This window comes from Phyllobates terribilis, unplaced genomic scaffold, assembly GCF_046119375.1.
Source record: "Phyllobates terribilis strain yellow unplaced genomic scaffold, ASM4611937v1 Scaffold_2__4_contigs__length_985480577, whole genome shotgun sequence".
NCBI lineage: Eukaryota > Metazoa > Chordata > Amphibia > Anura > Dendrobatidae > Phyllobates > Phyllobates terribilis.
This window is the reverse complement of record NW_027362762.1, coordinates 429,080,088-429,093,178: the sequence shown is the minus strand read 5'-3', so window position 1 is coordinate 429,093,178 and position 13,091 is coordinate 429,080,088. Positions and strand designations below refer to the sequence as shown.

General features: G+C 48.5%; 1 protein-coding gene across 1 annotated transcript in view; it reads right to left on the bottom strand.

Moving 5' to 3' along the window:
* LOC141252676 (multidrug and toxin extrusion protein 2-like) overlaps positions 1 to 13,091 on the bottom strand; it is a 577,502-nt gene that overhangs the window by 241,334 nt on the left and 323,077 nt on the right. The window contains exon 9 of the mRNA XM_073670545.1: positions 9,503 to 9,616. Coding sequence (XP_073526646.1) covers positions 9,503 to 9,616 — 114 coding nt within the window. The remainder of the gene's footprint in view (positions 1 to 9,502; positions 9,617 to 13,091) is intronic.

Genomic DNA, 13,091 nt, shown 5'->3' with positions numbered 1-13,091 from the left:
ACCTAAGTCCTCTGGGGATGAATCCCAGCGCGTAGGCTTCATAATGTCACTTTTGCGCAAAGAGCCTCAGGAGTGGGCCTTTTCTTTGCAACCTAGTGATTCATGCTTCAGATCAGTGGATAGTTTTTTTTCTGCTTTGGGACTATTATATGATGATCCTGACCGTGTCGCATCAGCTGAGACTGAGTTGAGACGTTTAATACAAGGATCAGGTAATGTGGAAAAATATTGTACTCATTTCCGTCGTTGGTCTACTCAAACAGGGTGGAACGATTCTGCTCTGAAAAGTCTATTTCTTGCTGGGCTCAGTGAAAGGGTTAAAGACCTGCTAATTGCTTATCCTACACCTGAAGATTTGCAACAGGCTATGCAATTAGCTATACGGGTGGATAGAAGACTGCGTGCAAGGGTTAATGAGAGCAAATCCTCTGCTATGTCAGTTTCTGGTTATGAGAATGTGTGTACTAACAGTGGTGAACCGATGGAGATTGGATCGGTGGCACCTCGCTCTCAAGAAAAAGATCGTCGATTTTCTGAAGGCTTGTGTTTCTATTGCGGAAAATCTGGTCATTTGATTAAAGGCTGTGAGCTTCGTATGAAGAAAGAAAAAAAAATGGTCAGTCACGCCCGTATTGCCTGTTTAAATTCCAAGGGTATATTTTTAGCTGCTTCCACGATTGCTCAGAAAAAATTAATGGAATTTCGGGTGTTTGTTGATTGCGGGTCTACTCTGAATGTAATTGATGGGGGATTCGTGGAAAGACTCAATTTAAAACCTGAACCTTTATCATCCCCCATTGCTGTGGTTTCTGTGGATGGTTCCCCTTTGAAGAATATTACTCTCAAGGTCTGTGAATTTCCTCTCACTATTAATAGTGTTCACCATGAGAAATTGGATTTGGTAGTGTTGAATAACTTGCCTTCTCCAGTAATATTGGGATTGCCCTGGTTAAAATTTCACAATCCTGTACTGGATTGGTCTACCAGTGAAATTAAATCCTGGAGCCATAAATGTTATGACAAGTGTTGTAACGGGCGTATTGCAGCTTTGGATAGGGGAGAATTGCCTGTTCCTATTCAGGATTTTTGGAGAGTTTTTTCTGAGAAGGAATCGCAGGTTTTGCCTCCCCATAGAGACTATGATTGTTCTATTGAATTTGTCCCTGGAGCGACTCTTCCTAAAAGTCGTTTATTTAACCTTACTATTCCTGAGAGGAAGGCTTTGGAGGAATACATACAGACAAGTTTGGCCGCCGGTCACATTAGGCCCTCTAAGTCTCCTGTGGCGGTTGGATTTTTTTTTGTTAAAAAAAAGGACGGCGGTTTACGTCCTTGTCTGGATTTTCGTGAGATTAACAAAATTACTGTACGCAATCCTTACCCACTGCCATTGATTCCTGATCTGTTTAACCAGTTAATGGGGGCCAAGTGGTTCTCTAAAATTGACCTTAAGGGGGCATACAATCTGTTGCGCATGAAGGAGGGTGATGAATGGAAGACTGCTTTTAACACTCCTGTGGGTCATTTTGAGAATCTGGTTATGCCTTTTGGTCTTACTAATGCTCCTGCATTTTTTCAGAATCTGATTAATGACATCCTTAGACCTTTGATCGGTAAAAATGTGGTTGTGTATTTGGATGACATTTTGATTTATTCGCCAGATCTGGAGTCTCATTGGCGGAGCGTGCGTGAGGTATTACAGTTATTAATGGACAATTCGCTTTTTGCTAAGCTGGAGAAATGTGAGTTCGCTGTACAGAGAATTAGTTTTTTGGGCTACATTATCTCCAGCAAAGGTTTTGAGATGGATCCGGTTAAGGTTCAGGCTGTGCAGGAATGGCCTAGGCCTATTGGTTTGAAATCGATACAGAGGTTTTTGGGTTTCGCCAATTACTACAGAAAATTCATAAAAAATTTTTCTAGTATTGTCAAACCTCTGACTGATCTCACCAGGAAAGGTGCTGATGCGGTTCAGTGGTCTTCTGAGGCCATTGAAGCTTTTGTGTATCTCAAGGAGAGGTTCACCTCTGCTCCCATCCTTATGCAGCCTGATGTTACTAGGCCGTTTTTGGTTGAGGTTGATGCTTCCTCTGTGGGGGTTGGCGCAGTATTGTCTCAGGATAACGGGGATGGATTACATCCCTGTGCCTTTTTTTCAAAAAAATTTTCGGAGACTGAACTGAATTACGATATTGGTAATCGGGAATTATTGGCTATTAAACTCGCATTTGAACACTGGCGCCACTTCTTGGAAGGTGCGGAATTTCCCGTTCAGGTTCTTACGGATCATAAAAATCTGATATATCTTGATGCTGCCAAGCGCCTGAATGCCCGTCAGGCTAGGTGGGCACTGTTTTTCTCGCGGTTTAATTTCTCCGTTACTTACATCCCTGGTACTAAGAATGTTAAGGCGGATGCAGTTTTTCTCCCATAGTCGGTGCTGAGAAAGAGGAGAACATTTTACAAGAAGGTGTTGTGATAGCTGCTTTGGACTCCGTTTTGGAAAATGAGATTCTTAAAGCACAGGAGAATGCCCCTTCTAACACTCCTCATGGGAGGTTGTTTGTGCCTGGGACCTTTAGGAGAGATTTGTTTGTTGAGTGTCACGAATCTCAGTTGGCAGGTCATCCCGGAATCTCTGAGACCAAGAGACTGGTGGGTCGCAGTTTTTGGTGGCCTGGATGGCAGAAGGAAGTCATTAAGTGGGTGCGTCAATGTACTATATGTGCTAGATCTAAGTCCTCACATACTCCTGCTGCGGGGTTGCTTTGTCCTTTGGAGGTTCCCAGTGCTCCTTGGACACATTTGGCTATGGACTTTATAACTGACCTTCCCCCCTCTGAGGGTTTTACTGTCATCTGGGTGGTCGTGGACCGTTTTAGCAAGATGTGTCACTTGGTTCCTTTCGTCAAACTGCCCTGCGCTAAAACTCTTGCTAAGGCCTTTGTCAAGGAAATTGTCAGACTTCATCCCGTTCCTAGTGACATTGTTTCTGATAGGGGTCCTCAGTTCGTGGCTCGTTTTTGGCGTGCCTTTTGTGATAGGTTGGGAATTCATTTGTCGTTCTCGTCCGGATATCATCCTGAATCTAATGGCCAGACAGAAAGGAAAAACCAGGATGTTGAGCAGTTCTTGCATTGTTTTGTGGCAGACAATCAAGAGGGGTGGTCTGAGTTTCTGCCACTTGCTGAATTTGCTCTGAACAATCATACATCTTCTTCTGCTGGTTGTTCGCCTTTTTTTTGTTGTTCTGGGAGACATCCGTCGTTTGGGTCGTTCTCCAAGTTGGGATCTGCCGTGCCTGAGGAGGAGAATTTTTCCGGTGATTTGGAGAGAGTTTGGACGGATGTGCGTGGTAATCTTCAGGAGGCCAACAGAAAATCTAAAGACTACTTTGATAGGAAACGACAGGAGGTTTTGTTCACTGTTGGTGACATGGTTTGGTTGTCCTCTAGGAATCTGCGGTTGAGGATTCCTTCAAAGAAATTGGGTCCCAAGTTTGTAGGGCCCTTTAAGGTGCTTCAGGTTGTCAATCAATCTGCTGTTAGGTTGGAGGTTCCTACCTCCTGGAGAATTAATCCGGTATTTCATTTCTCTCTGTTGAAAAAAGCTGTTGTATCGGATTGTGACGCCTCTGCCTCTGTTCCTCCGGTGGTGGAGGACGGGGAATATGAAATTTCTCGCATCCTTAACTCTAGACGGTATAGAGGTAGTTTGCAGTATCTTGTGGCCTGGAAAGGTTTCGGTCCCGAGGATAACTCTTGGGTGAGGTCGGATGATGTTTCCGCGTCCAGACTTATCAGAGCGTTTCACAGGAGATTTCCTGATAAGCCTGGTCCTAGGGGATCCGGAGGATCCTCTTAGAAGGGGGGGTACTGTTAGAACCTTGCTCTTAGGTCTTTTTTCCTTTGCTGGTCACATGACCTTGTTGGCCTATTTAATCCTGCTCCGCCCTTCTGGCTTTGCTGGACTTCATTGTATATCTACTTTCTAGCTAGCCTGTGCTCTGTGTCTTGCTCTGTTAGTTTGCTTGGTCTACTGACCTCTATGTTCTATATATTTTGTTTGTTCGTCTGTCTGCTACTATTTCTGTTAGGAGGTGTCCCATATTCCTCCCAGTCCTTAGTACTTGTAGGGATTCCTTCCCCACATCTATAGGTCTCCGTACAGACTAGCTTAGGACTTTAGCAGGTCTGATCGCAGGATCAGGTCCCCTGTTACATCGTATGGATTAAGCTGAGTTCTATCGTAGGGACAGATCTCCTCTCTTTCCTTAGCTCTGGTAGCAGAACATAACAATGGTTACCCGGTTGCAGATCGTGCTGTAACCTGTTGAAAAATGTTTTATATGAAAAATGTTTTATGTGAGAAATGTTTTATATATATGAAGGAAAATGTTCTTTAAAAGAGTCTTATAATGTTTTGATAACAACGTAACCAGTAACGTTCAAGAAAAGTGCCTCCCATAAAGGGAAGAAATGTTATGTTTATGATCTTATATGTGATGCATCTAAAAATTTGCATGTCTGTAACATACCCTGCTTTTACTCTGTTCCAGCCCGCCGACGTGCTGTGTTTTACCAAGGGGGTATGTGGCGCCCCTGCGGGTTCAGTTGCCACAGAGGTACTGCATCTCACCCAGAGGTGTGGTATCTCACTCTCAGGTAAGGATGGAGTACTGCCCGGGACCCTAACACCTGCATCCAACACACCACTCCAGGCCAGCAGGGGGGGGCAAGATGCCTCTGGTTCCTGCTGAGCCCCTTCCCTGGCTGGAGTGGAAGGGTACCAAAGTAGGGGGAATGATGTAGTGGGTGTGGGTGGAGGACGTAGATAAGGGGAGCACTTCAGAAGCTGTATAAAAAGGGGAGCCATCTTAGAAAGACAAGTCAGTCTGAGGAGGAAAGTGAGGGAAGCAGAGGCTGTGCAGGAGCTCTGCTCCAGAGGCGGGCCTAGCCAGTGATGCCCAAGTCTGAAGAGAGAGAAAGAGAGGAGCGGGAGGAAGGCTCCAGAAGGACAGAAGGGATCCCAGGGGTACGGGAAGTGCTGGAGGCCACCCGTACACCCGAATCTGCCATTCGGAGGAGGGATCAAGCCAAAGAGGGGACCGACCCCTTAAACAGTGGAGAACTACAAGGCTCAGCTAGGAACCGGAGGCTTTTGTACTTTCAGGGTGCAGTTGCCACATCCGCAATTATATCGCCGAGAAGGTGGCCACAGAGGGTCCAGGGGACTGCAGGTCGCCCGACAAGACCCGAGGTTACCGGATTGGGACACTGATTGCGAGGCGCAGGGCAGAAGGGTGAGAGCCAGCGCAGGAAGACGACTGAGAAAGGCACACAGAAGGGGGTCCCGTTAAGTGCTCCTCAATTATCTGGGGGATTGCTGAACCCCTGCTCGGTGAACGCAGCGCGACGTGGGAGGCTGTACCTGTACAGTGCAACATGAGGAACTTAAGAACTGTGAGTAAACTCGGAAGACTGCACCCCACTGTCTCTGTGATTATTGCTGCGCCATCAACCCCTGCACTACAACGCCCAGCATAACCCATAACATCTACACTGCCCTGGAGCTGAGCTCTACCTGTGGAGAGCCACACTATCCCTACTGCAGTAACATCAGCTCCAGAGGACCTGCTCTGCAGCGGCGGCTCCCTTAGCCGCATACCACAGGTGGCGTCACGAACTATATATAAAAACTTTATTAATCCCCTGTAAATATCCCCTTTTGATTGACCGCCCAGGGTCACGGACCGGGTCACCGCCACTGTGACATCTCCCCAAGCAACGACCGGCCCGGCACCGAGTACCCCATGGCCCAGGGGGCGCGTCAGGTGATGTTGTCTGCAACATGCTGGTGTAGCGCAGGCACATCTTTCTAAGAGAAGTAATGGCGACTGAGCAACTGGTACTGGGGTACTGTGACGGTCATCAGCTTTTGGAAAACGTCTGTGTCCACCAGGCAGAAAGGCAGCAATTTCATGGCCAACAGATTGGAGATGGTGAAGTTAAACCTCTTTGCTTTGGCATGTGTAGGAGGAAACAATCTTTTACGTGACCACAACTGAGGGAACGAGGGTTGACTGCTGTGCTGAGAGAGGTGACACACAAGGTGAGGGAAAGACTAAGTGCACAACGATGGGAAGAGGGGGAGGATGTCCAAACACTAGGGAAAGAGGGAGTGGAGACCCATAGGCAGATTTGACAGTCACCCTGACTCCCCTAACATCCCTAAATGGGTTCCGCACCTATCGCCGTGCAGGAAACCTAATCCCTGAATGCCCCTAGTGATAGGCCCTAGGTAGGGAGGGGACGGGGTGAGCACTAGTCAGCCCCCACTGCAACTAAAGACAAACAGGTAAACAGACAAGTGAAACACTTAGCTTGAGAAGACACCAGAGAGATCACGCCAAGAATCCTCCAAGGGAACTCCAAGAAGTCACTAGCCGACTACTAGAACTTCAAGCCTGGACAGAGGAACATAGAGCTATCACCGGTGATTCTCTAGAGAGACTGAAGGTATTTAAACATCCAGAAAGGGTGTATCAATTAGCAGCAGCAAGTGGATGTGACTGCTAGGTCCTAGAGGTCCTAGAGGGAGAAGGATATCACTACACTACAGAGATGAAAATGTCAAGAAGTGCCTGCAGAGCCAAGCACAATGACCTTCTACAACTGGGTCCAGAACGACTGTCTGTCACACCTGACACACCCGTGGGTGGAGGGTGGAGTAGGGTGAACATGACAAACTGCTGGACTGTGAGAGAGGTGCAGGCGGAGATGTTATGATAGATTGAGAAAGATGTGGTGTGCTCTATCAAAAACAGCAGGCATGTCCAATTTCGAAACAGCTGATGGGCTCTCACTCACCCCGACTGTAGCGGGTAAACAAGTGGAGGTTCTGCGGCCGGGACCTGTGTGAGAACACTTGCAAAGGTGACAGAGGAGGAAGAAGCAGCAGTTGCGGTTGATGGGGTGGCCGGTGGTTGGCCAGGACTGCTAGTCTGCATTTTAGCGCAGTGAGATTCCCAGTCTAATGAATGTTGATAGCACACATGGAAGTTCAATTTTTGCCTTTACTCTGTCATTTTTAACAAAGTTGGCAGATAACGTGAGTTGTGTCATCCTTTGCGGTCTCCAAAAAGACACTGGCTAGGCAAACCTTGCCACCCCTGCGAACTGCACACCCGCGACCGCTGCTGGCCACAGCGAGAGTTGTGGCTGTGGATGCAGTGCTTATCGTGGTTGCATCACTCAGTGTCTGTGTGGGAAGCTGCAACATATCTTCCTTGTCTTCCTCCTCCTTCAATTGCCTCTGCTGAGTTACTCAGCTGCATGCCTCTGGGTTCACACCAAGTGGGATTTACAACCTCATCGTCATCCTATCTGTTCTCCCACTCCTCGCCCTAAGAGTCATCCACATCCTCTTTCTGCCTTGACAACATTGTACAGTCCACGAGGGCCTCAGGTATCTGAGTCTCATCAGTATCACCTCTCTGATATCACCTCCGTACTAACTAGAATCACACAAAGTTTGTCCGCTATTTGATCTTTCTTCTCTGCTAGATTTCTAAAAGTTAACATGGATAAAACCAAATTCATCATCTTTCCACCATCTCATTCAACCTCCCAACTGACCCATCAAAGTCAATGGTTGCCCATTCTATACAGTCCCACAAGCTTGACTCTGATATCTCCTTCAAACCTGAGATCCAAGCCCTTTCCACTTCCTGCCGAATCCAACTCCAAAATAACTCCTGGATCCGCACAGTCCTCAACCATGAATCTGCAAAAACACTAGTGCATGCCCTCATCATCTCCTGCCTTGACTACTGCAACCTCCTGCTCTATGGCCTCCCTTCTAACACTCTCGCACCCCTCCAATCTATCCTAAAATCTGCTGACCGAGTAATCCATCTGTCACCCCGCTATTCCCCGGCTTCTCCCCACTGTCATTCCTTGAACTGGCTCCCCGTTGCTCAGAGACTCCAGTTCAAAACCCTAACTTTGGCATGCAAACCCATCTACAACCTGTCTCCTCCATATATCTGTGACCTAGTCTCCCAGTACTTACCTGCACGCAACCTCCGATCCTCACAAGATATCTTTCTCTACTCCCCTCTTATCTCTTCCCACAATTGCATACAAGATTTGTCCCGTGCATCTCCCCTGCTTTGGAACTTTCTAACCAAGGAGGGACCGGGAAGGTGAACCAGGTGCCAATCTGGGACCGACCTCGTGTGAGAGCAGGCGACTCCCACGGGGCTGATAGCTGAAGTGAACTGACACAACAGATGAGCAGACAGATGTGCACGGCTGGTAGGCAGACGGACAGAGCTGACTGGTAGGCTGATTGGCAGGCACGGCTGATAGACATGCTGGCGGGCACGACAGATAGGCAGGCTGGCGGGCACGGCTGAAAGGCAGGCTGGCGGGCACGGCTGAAAGATAGGTTGGCGGGCACGGCTGATAGACAGGCTGGCGGACAGCACTGGGACCTGAGGGCTGGAGAGAATGTTAACACACAAACTACAACATTGCACAGGCACCTCCATTTTGGAGGAGGTGCCTAAAATATCAGCTGTCCTTTGGCCACTAGCCAGGGACAGATTAGGACGGCGCGCGCGGCCCCTTTAAGAAGCAGGGAGCGCGCACGCCCGCCCTAAGCACAGTGCCTGGGGATCTGCACGCAGTGCGCACACCTCGGGCATGCACAGACAGGGGAGTGGAGGACGCCGGAGCAGAGCCGCGGCGGTAAGGGGGTTGGTGTCTCTGCTGGGCGGGGGGCATAGACGCCGGCGCTACATCTTCCGACAAGCGTACAACCTGCAGTAACCCTTGCTCCACCAATCCGCTGCACGACCAGCTCTACCCTCACCTACTGTATCCTCAACCATCCCTTGTATTGTTTGTGAGCCCTGTCTCATCCTGTACCAGTCGGTGACTCTTTTGTTTAAGATCATTGTACTTGTTGTTTGCTATGTATACCCTTTTCACATGTAAAGCGCCATGGAATAAATGGCGCTATAATAATAAATAATAATAATAATTATACTATTTGTACTGTGGGTCAAATGATGCCATTTTTCCTGGTGTCTTTCCCTAATTTCAGCTGTTTTGGCAGCTTTTGGGCGCCTTTGAAGGTTTTGTGTATGGATTTGGTTTTGCCTCCCATTGAATGCAATGGAATTTGGATATGTTCGACGAATTGTTCTGCGTACATCGGGAAGTTCCTTTAAAGGTTCGCTCATCTCTAGTCCTGATTTCTAAATTCTTTACCATCATACATATCTATGGAATTATATTTAGGAACAGAAAATATATTCAGAGTACATGTCTACTTCAGACTTACATGTGCATCACACTTTTTTACATTAGATGGTTTATAGTATAGTGTTTCTGGTAACATTCCTAGTGGCTTATATTTTTATAAATTGATCCCTGATATTCCCAAATTATACAAAAAAAAGAAGGTAATAAAAAATAAATGAACAGGAACTTACCTGCCAAAACCCCTCCAATTTCCATGCTCCACCACTCAATGCATAACATTAGCATACTGGGCATAGCCAGATTCATGAATGGTCCCCATTCCTGAAGACAATCTTTGGACCACCCTGAATAGTTAACAATAACAACAATTTTTCAATTTGTTTTCTCTTTACAATCTGAGGCCAAATTCACATGTTCATGAAACACAGACTGTACTCGGATCAGTTAGCTCTACAGGAGACCCGCCAGTCGGGCCGGGTATTATGATCAAAGCACATTCCGTGTTTCATGAATGAGCGAATTCGACGTGCAGACAAATAATACGTAACCAAAACTGTGAAACCTCAGCATTTATTAGGTTGAGTCAGTCACTGTTATAACAGTTTGTGTACTCCTAGAAAGGCATCCATTATTTTACTGTACTTCTAAAGTGTACCAATACTTGGCATTGTACATTGTAATTTTAGGCTTCTTTTTGGATGTTCAAACAAGGAAACCTAATCTAAGACACTCATATTGAATATTGCTTTTTTAAGGTGAAGTTTAAAAATGAGTTAGAGGTCAACAATTGCAAATTGATTATTTTAATTTAATACTATCTACTTTGACAAAGCAGCAGCCCTGGCAGGTTAAAAAAAAAACTTAAATTGCTGAAACGATGGCACCCTTTGATAGTGCCACATTGAAAATCACAGACCTTATCAGTTCACTGTACTGCAAATGTGGACTGCATGCTTGTGTATTTGATTTTAGTAATGTGGCTAAAATATTGAGCATTTTTTAGATATTATTAATAATCACTTTTGGGTGTGATTTAATTGGGCTGCAATTAGAGATGGGCAGATCTTTTGAAATTCAAGTTTGCTGGCTTTACTGGATTTTCCCCCCAAAATTGATTTGTGGCGCATGCATTTGTGCAAATCTCAATACTGTAAAGCTTGTAATTGCTCAGAAAATCTAAATTAGGGAGATAAGATAGAGAGAACCAATCTGACCATAAGAGCTTACACTCTCTAGGAGATAGATGACCCCCCTTACCATAAGAGCTTACACTCTACAGAAAAGAGATGGAGGACCTCAATAATCATAAGAGCTTACACTTTACAAGAGAGAGAAGACCTTGCTGATCATAAGAGCTTATGTAGCACCCCGAGGGCTCGGCTGCTACAGGGGTATTGCACCTCAAACCAGAGGTGTGATATTCCACTCCCGGGTAAGGATGGAGTGTGGATCAGGACTCGGTAGGCTGTATGCACCACACACACCCCATTTCCGAGGGACAGTGCAACGGTGCTCCCACGAGACAGGAGTGCAGGCACGACAGCATCTGTCCCTGTCTGGAGTGGGGAGGGGGAGGAAAACCCAGTGGTGTAGGAGCAGATAGCGGTGGGTCTCTGGGCATAGGTAGGAGCCCATTGGTTGCTAGTCACCTGGGCTCACACAGAGAGGGAGGTATATAAGGTGGGCACCATCTTAGTTCTGAGAGTAGAGACAGACAAGACAGTCAGAGGAGAGGAGTGAGAGAAGGAGTTCAGCCAGAGAGGGCTGACGGAGAGTTGTGGCTCAGTCTGGGCCCAGCTCCACGAGACAGGCCTGGAGTGGAGGCCAGAGACAGCAGAGAGAGAGAACAAGAACAGAAAGGAAAGTAAGAAAGGAACAGGAACACGGAGAAAGGCCCAGAGACACGAGGACAGAAGGAACCCCATAGGCCCAGGAGATTGCGGGTGACGGGTTGGCAGAACAGGGTACCGGAACCCAAATTGGTGGAGGCAATAAATTCCTCAGCCAAAGACCGGAGGTTGTGACCACAACTTGGTGCGACCCCTCACTACATCCACCAGGAAGGCATACCACATAGGGTCAGGGAAACCGGAGATAGGTTTCGCCAAGAGAAGGCCCGAGAAAGCTGGACAAAGGTGGGTCACTGGTGGGGACGGCCAGAGAAAGGAAGAGAAGGGAGCCCTGTGCCACGCTCTGGAATTGCCTGGGAGTTGGTCGAGCCCCTTGCCTGGTGGACGCAGCACGGCTTGGGCAGTCACCGCCGGTACCGAGGTGACTAGGACCAGTAAAGAACTGTGAGTAAAGCATTGGAAACTGCAACCACACGTCTCTGTGTTTCATCACCGCACCAGCACCATCAGTACTGGGACGCTCACACCATGACTCTCATCATCCACACTAGCTGCCCTGAGGCAATACTTCTCCCGTGGGGAGTTATCCCATACTTGGCTGCGCATACAGCATCAGCCTCAGCGGTCTGCAGCGCAGCAGCGGTCCCCACTGACCGCAATCCACGGGTGGCGTAGTCGGACACTTGTTATTACACTAAGACTGCCACTGAATTGACCACCCTGGGCACGGACCAGGTCAGCGCCACGGAGACTACAACCCCCAGCGATCCGGCTTCGGGTATCCCCTGCACAACACAGGCCCAGGGGGCGCGTCACTTACACTCTACAGGAGAGAGAGAAGACATTGCTGATCATAAGAGCTTACACTCTACAGGAGAGAGAGAAGACCTTGCTGATCATAAGAGCTTACACTCTACAGGAGAGAGAGAAGATGTGACACCCCAGGGGTCTGGTTGTCACAGTGATAGAGATATTACGTCTGAGAGCAGGTGGGAGGTCCTTTGGTCAGGGATCCTGTGCATGCCACACCTCCTGCCCAGCCTTGGGAGGGGAAGAACTTCCCCTGTATAAACCCGGGGCTGAGGCAGGGTGAGTGAGTCCAGGAAGAGTAGAGACAAGAGCAGCATAGGAAGCAGCAGAGTCACAAGGAGTCAGGGGCTGGCAGCTAAAGAGCTCGCCCTGACTAAGAAGATTCTTTACCGGACCCGGAGTCCGAGGCTGTGGGGACTAACTGCTACCCAGCAGCAGAATCCGTCAGGCAGGGGATTTCAGGTCCTCTGGCCCAGAAGCCCGAAGGCACGGTCACACGCGTGGGACCAGCACCGCCATCGTGGAGCGGAAGCCATTAGAAGGCCCCGAGTCACCGGCCATACGGGTGAGCACCACACGGTACACTCAGGGACGTGGGCTACTTACATCAGCTCCTAGCAAGGTAGCCAGAAGAGTACAGTCAGTTTGGGAGGCCTACAACTACGCCTGGCCAGGGGAGATCCCATCTGCTCAAGGACTGACCAGGCCCCATCCGCTAGCAAGTACTCCGGGAGGGTCTTTTGTTGTTACCAGTAAAGACCCTGAACTACACCGTACCGTCTCTGAGTGGTTCCTGCTACCCCCATCATCCACGTCGGCTGCCCTGAGGCCATACCCCTCCCGTTGGGGGTTATACTATCACGCTGCACAATCCCACCATCGGCCTCAGCGGTCTGCCCTGCAGCAGCAGCCCCCTGGCTGCACTCAACGGGTGGCGTAGTCATCAACCATTTACTACTAATGGACTGCCGTCTAGTTTGACTCCCTGGGCACGGACCGGGTCACCGCCACGAGACTACAACCCTCCACAGATCCGGCTCCGGGTAAGCTCCCGCATGCGCAGCGCAGCGCGACACAGGCCCAGGGGCGCGTCAACTTTGGCGTAGTCGGCAGGATTTCGTGCCCGCAACCACCGGGTACTGCGTGCCTGAAAAGCAAA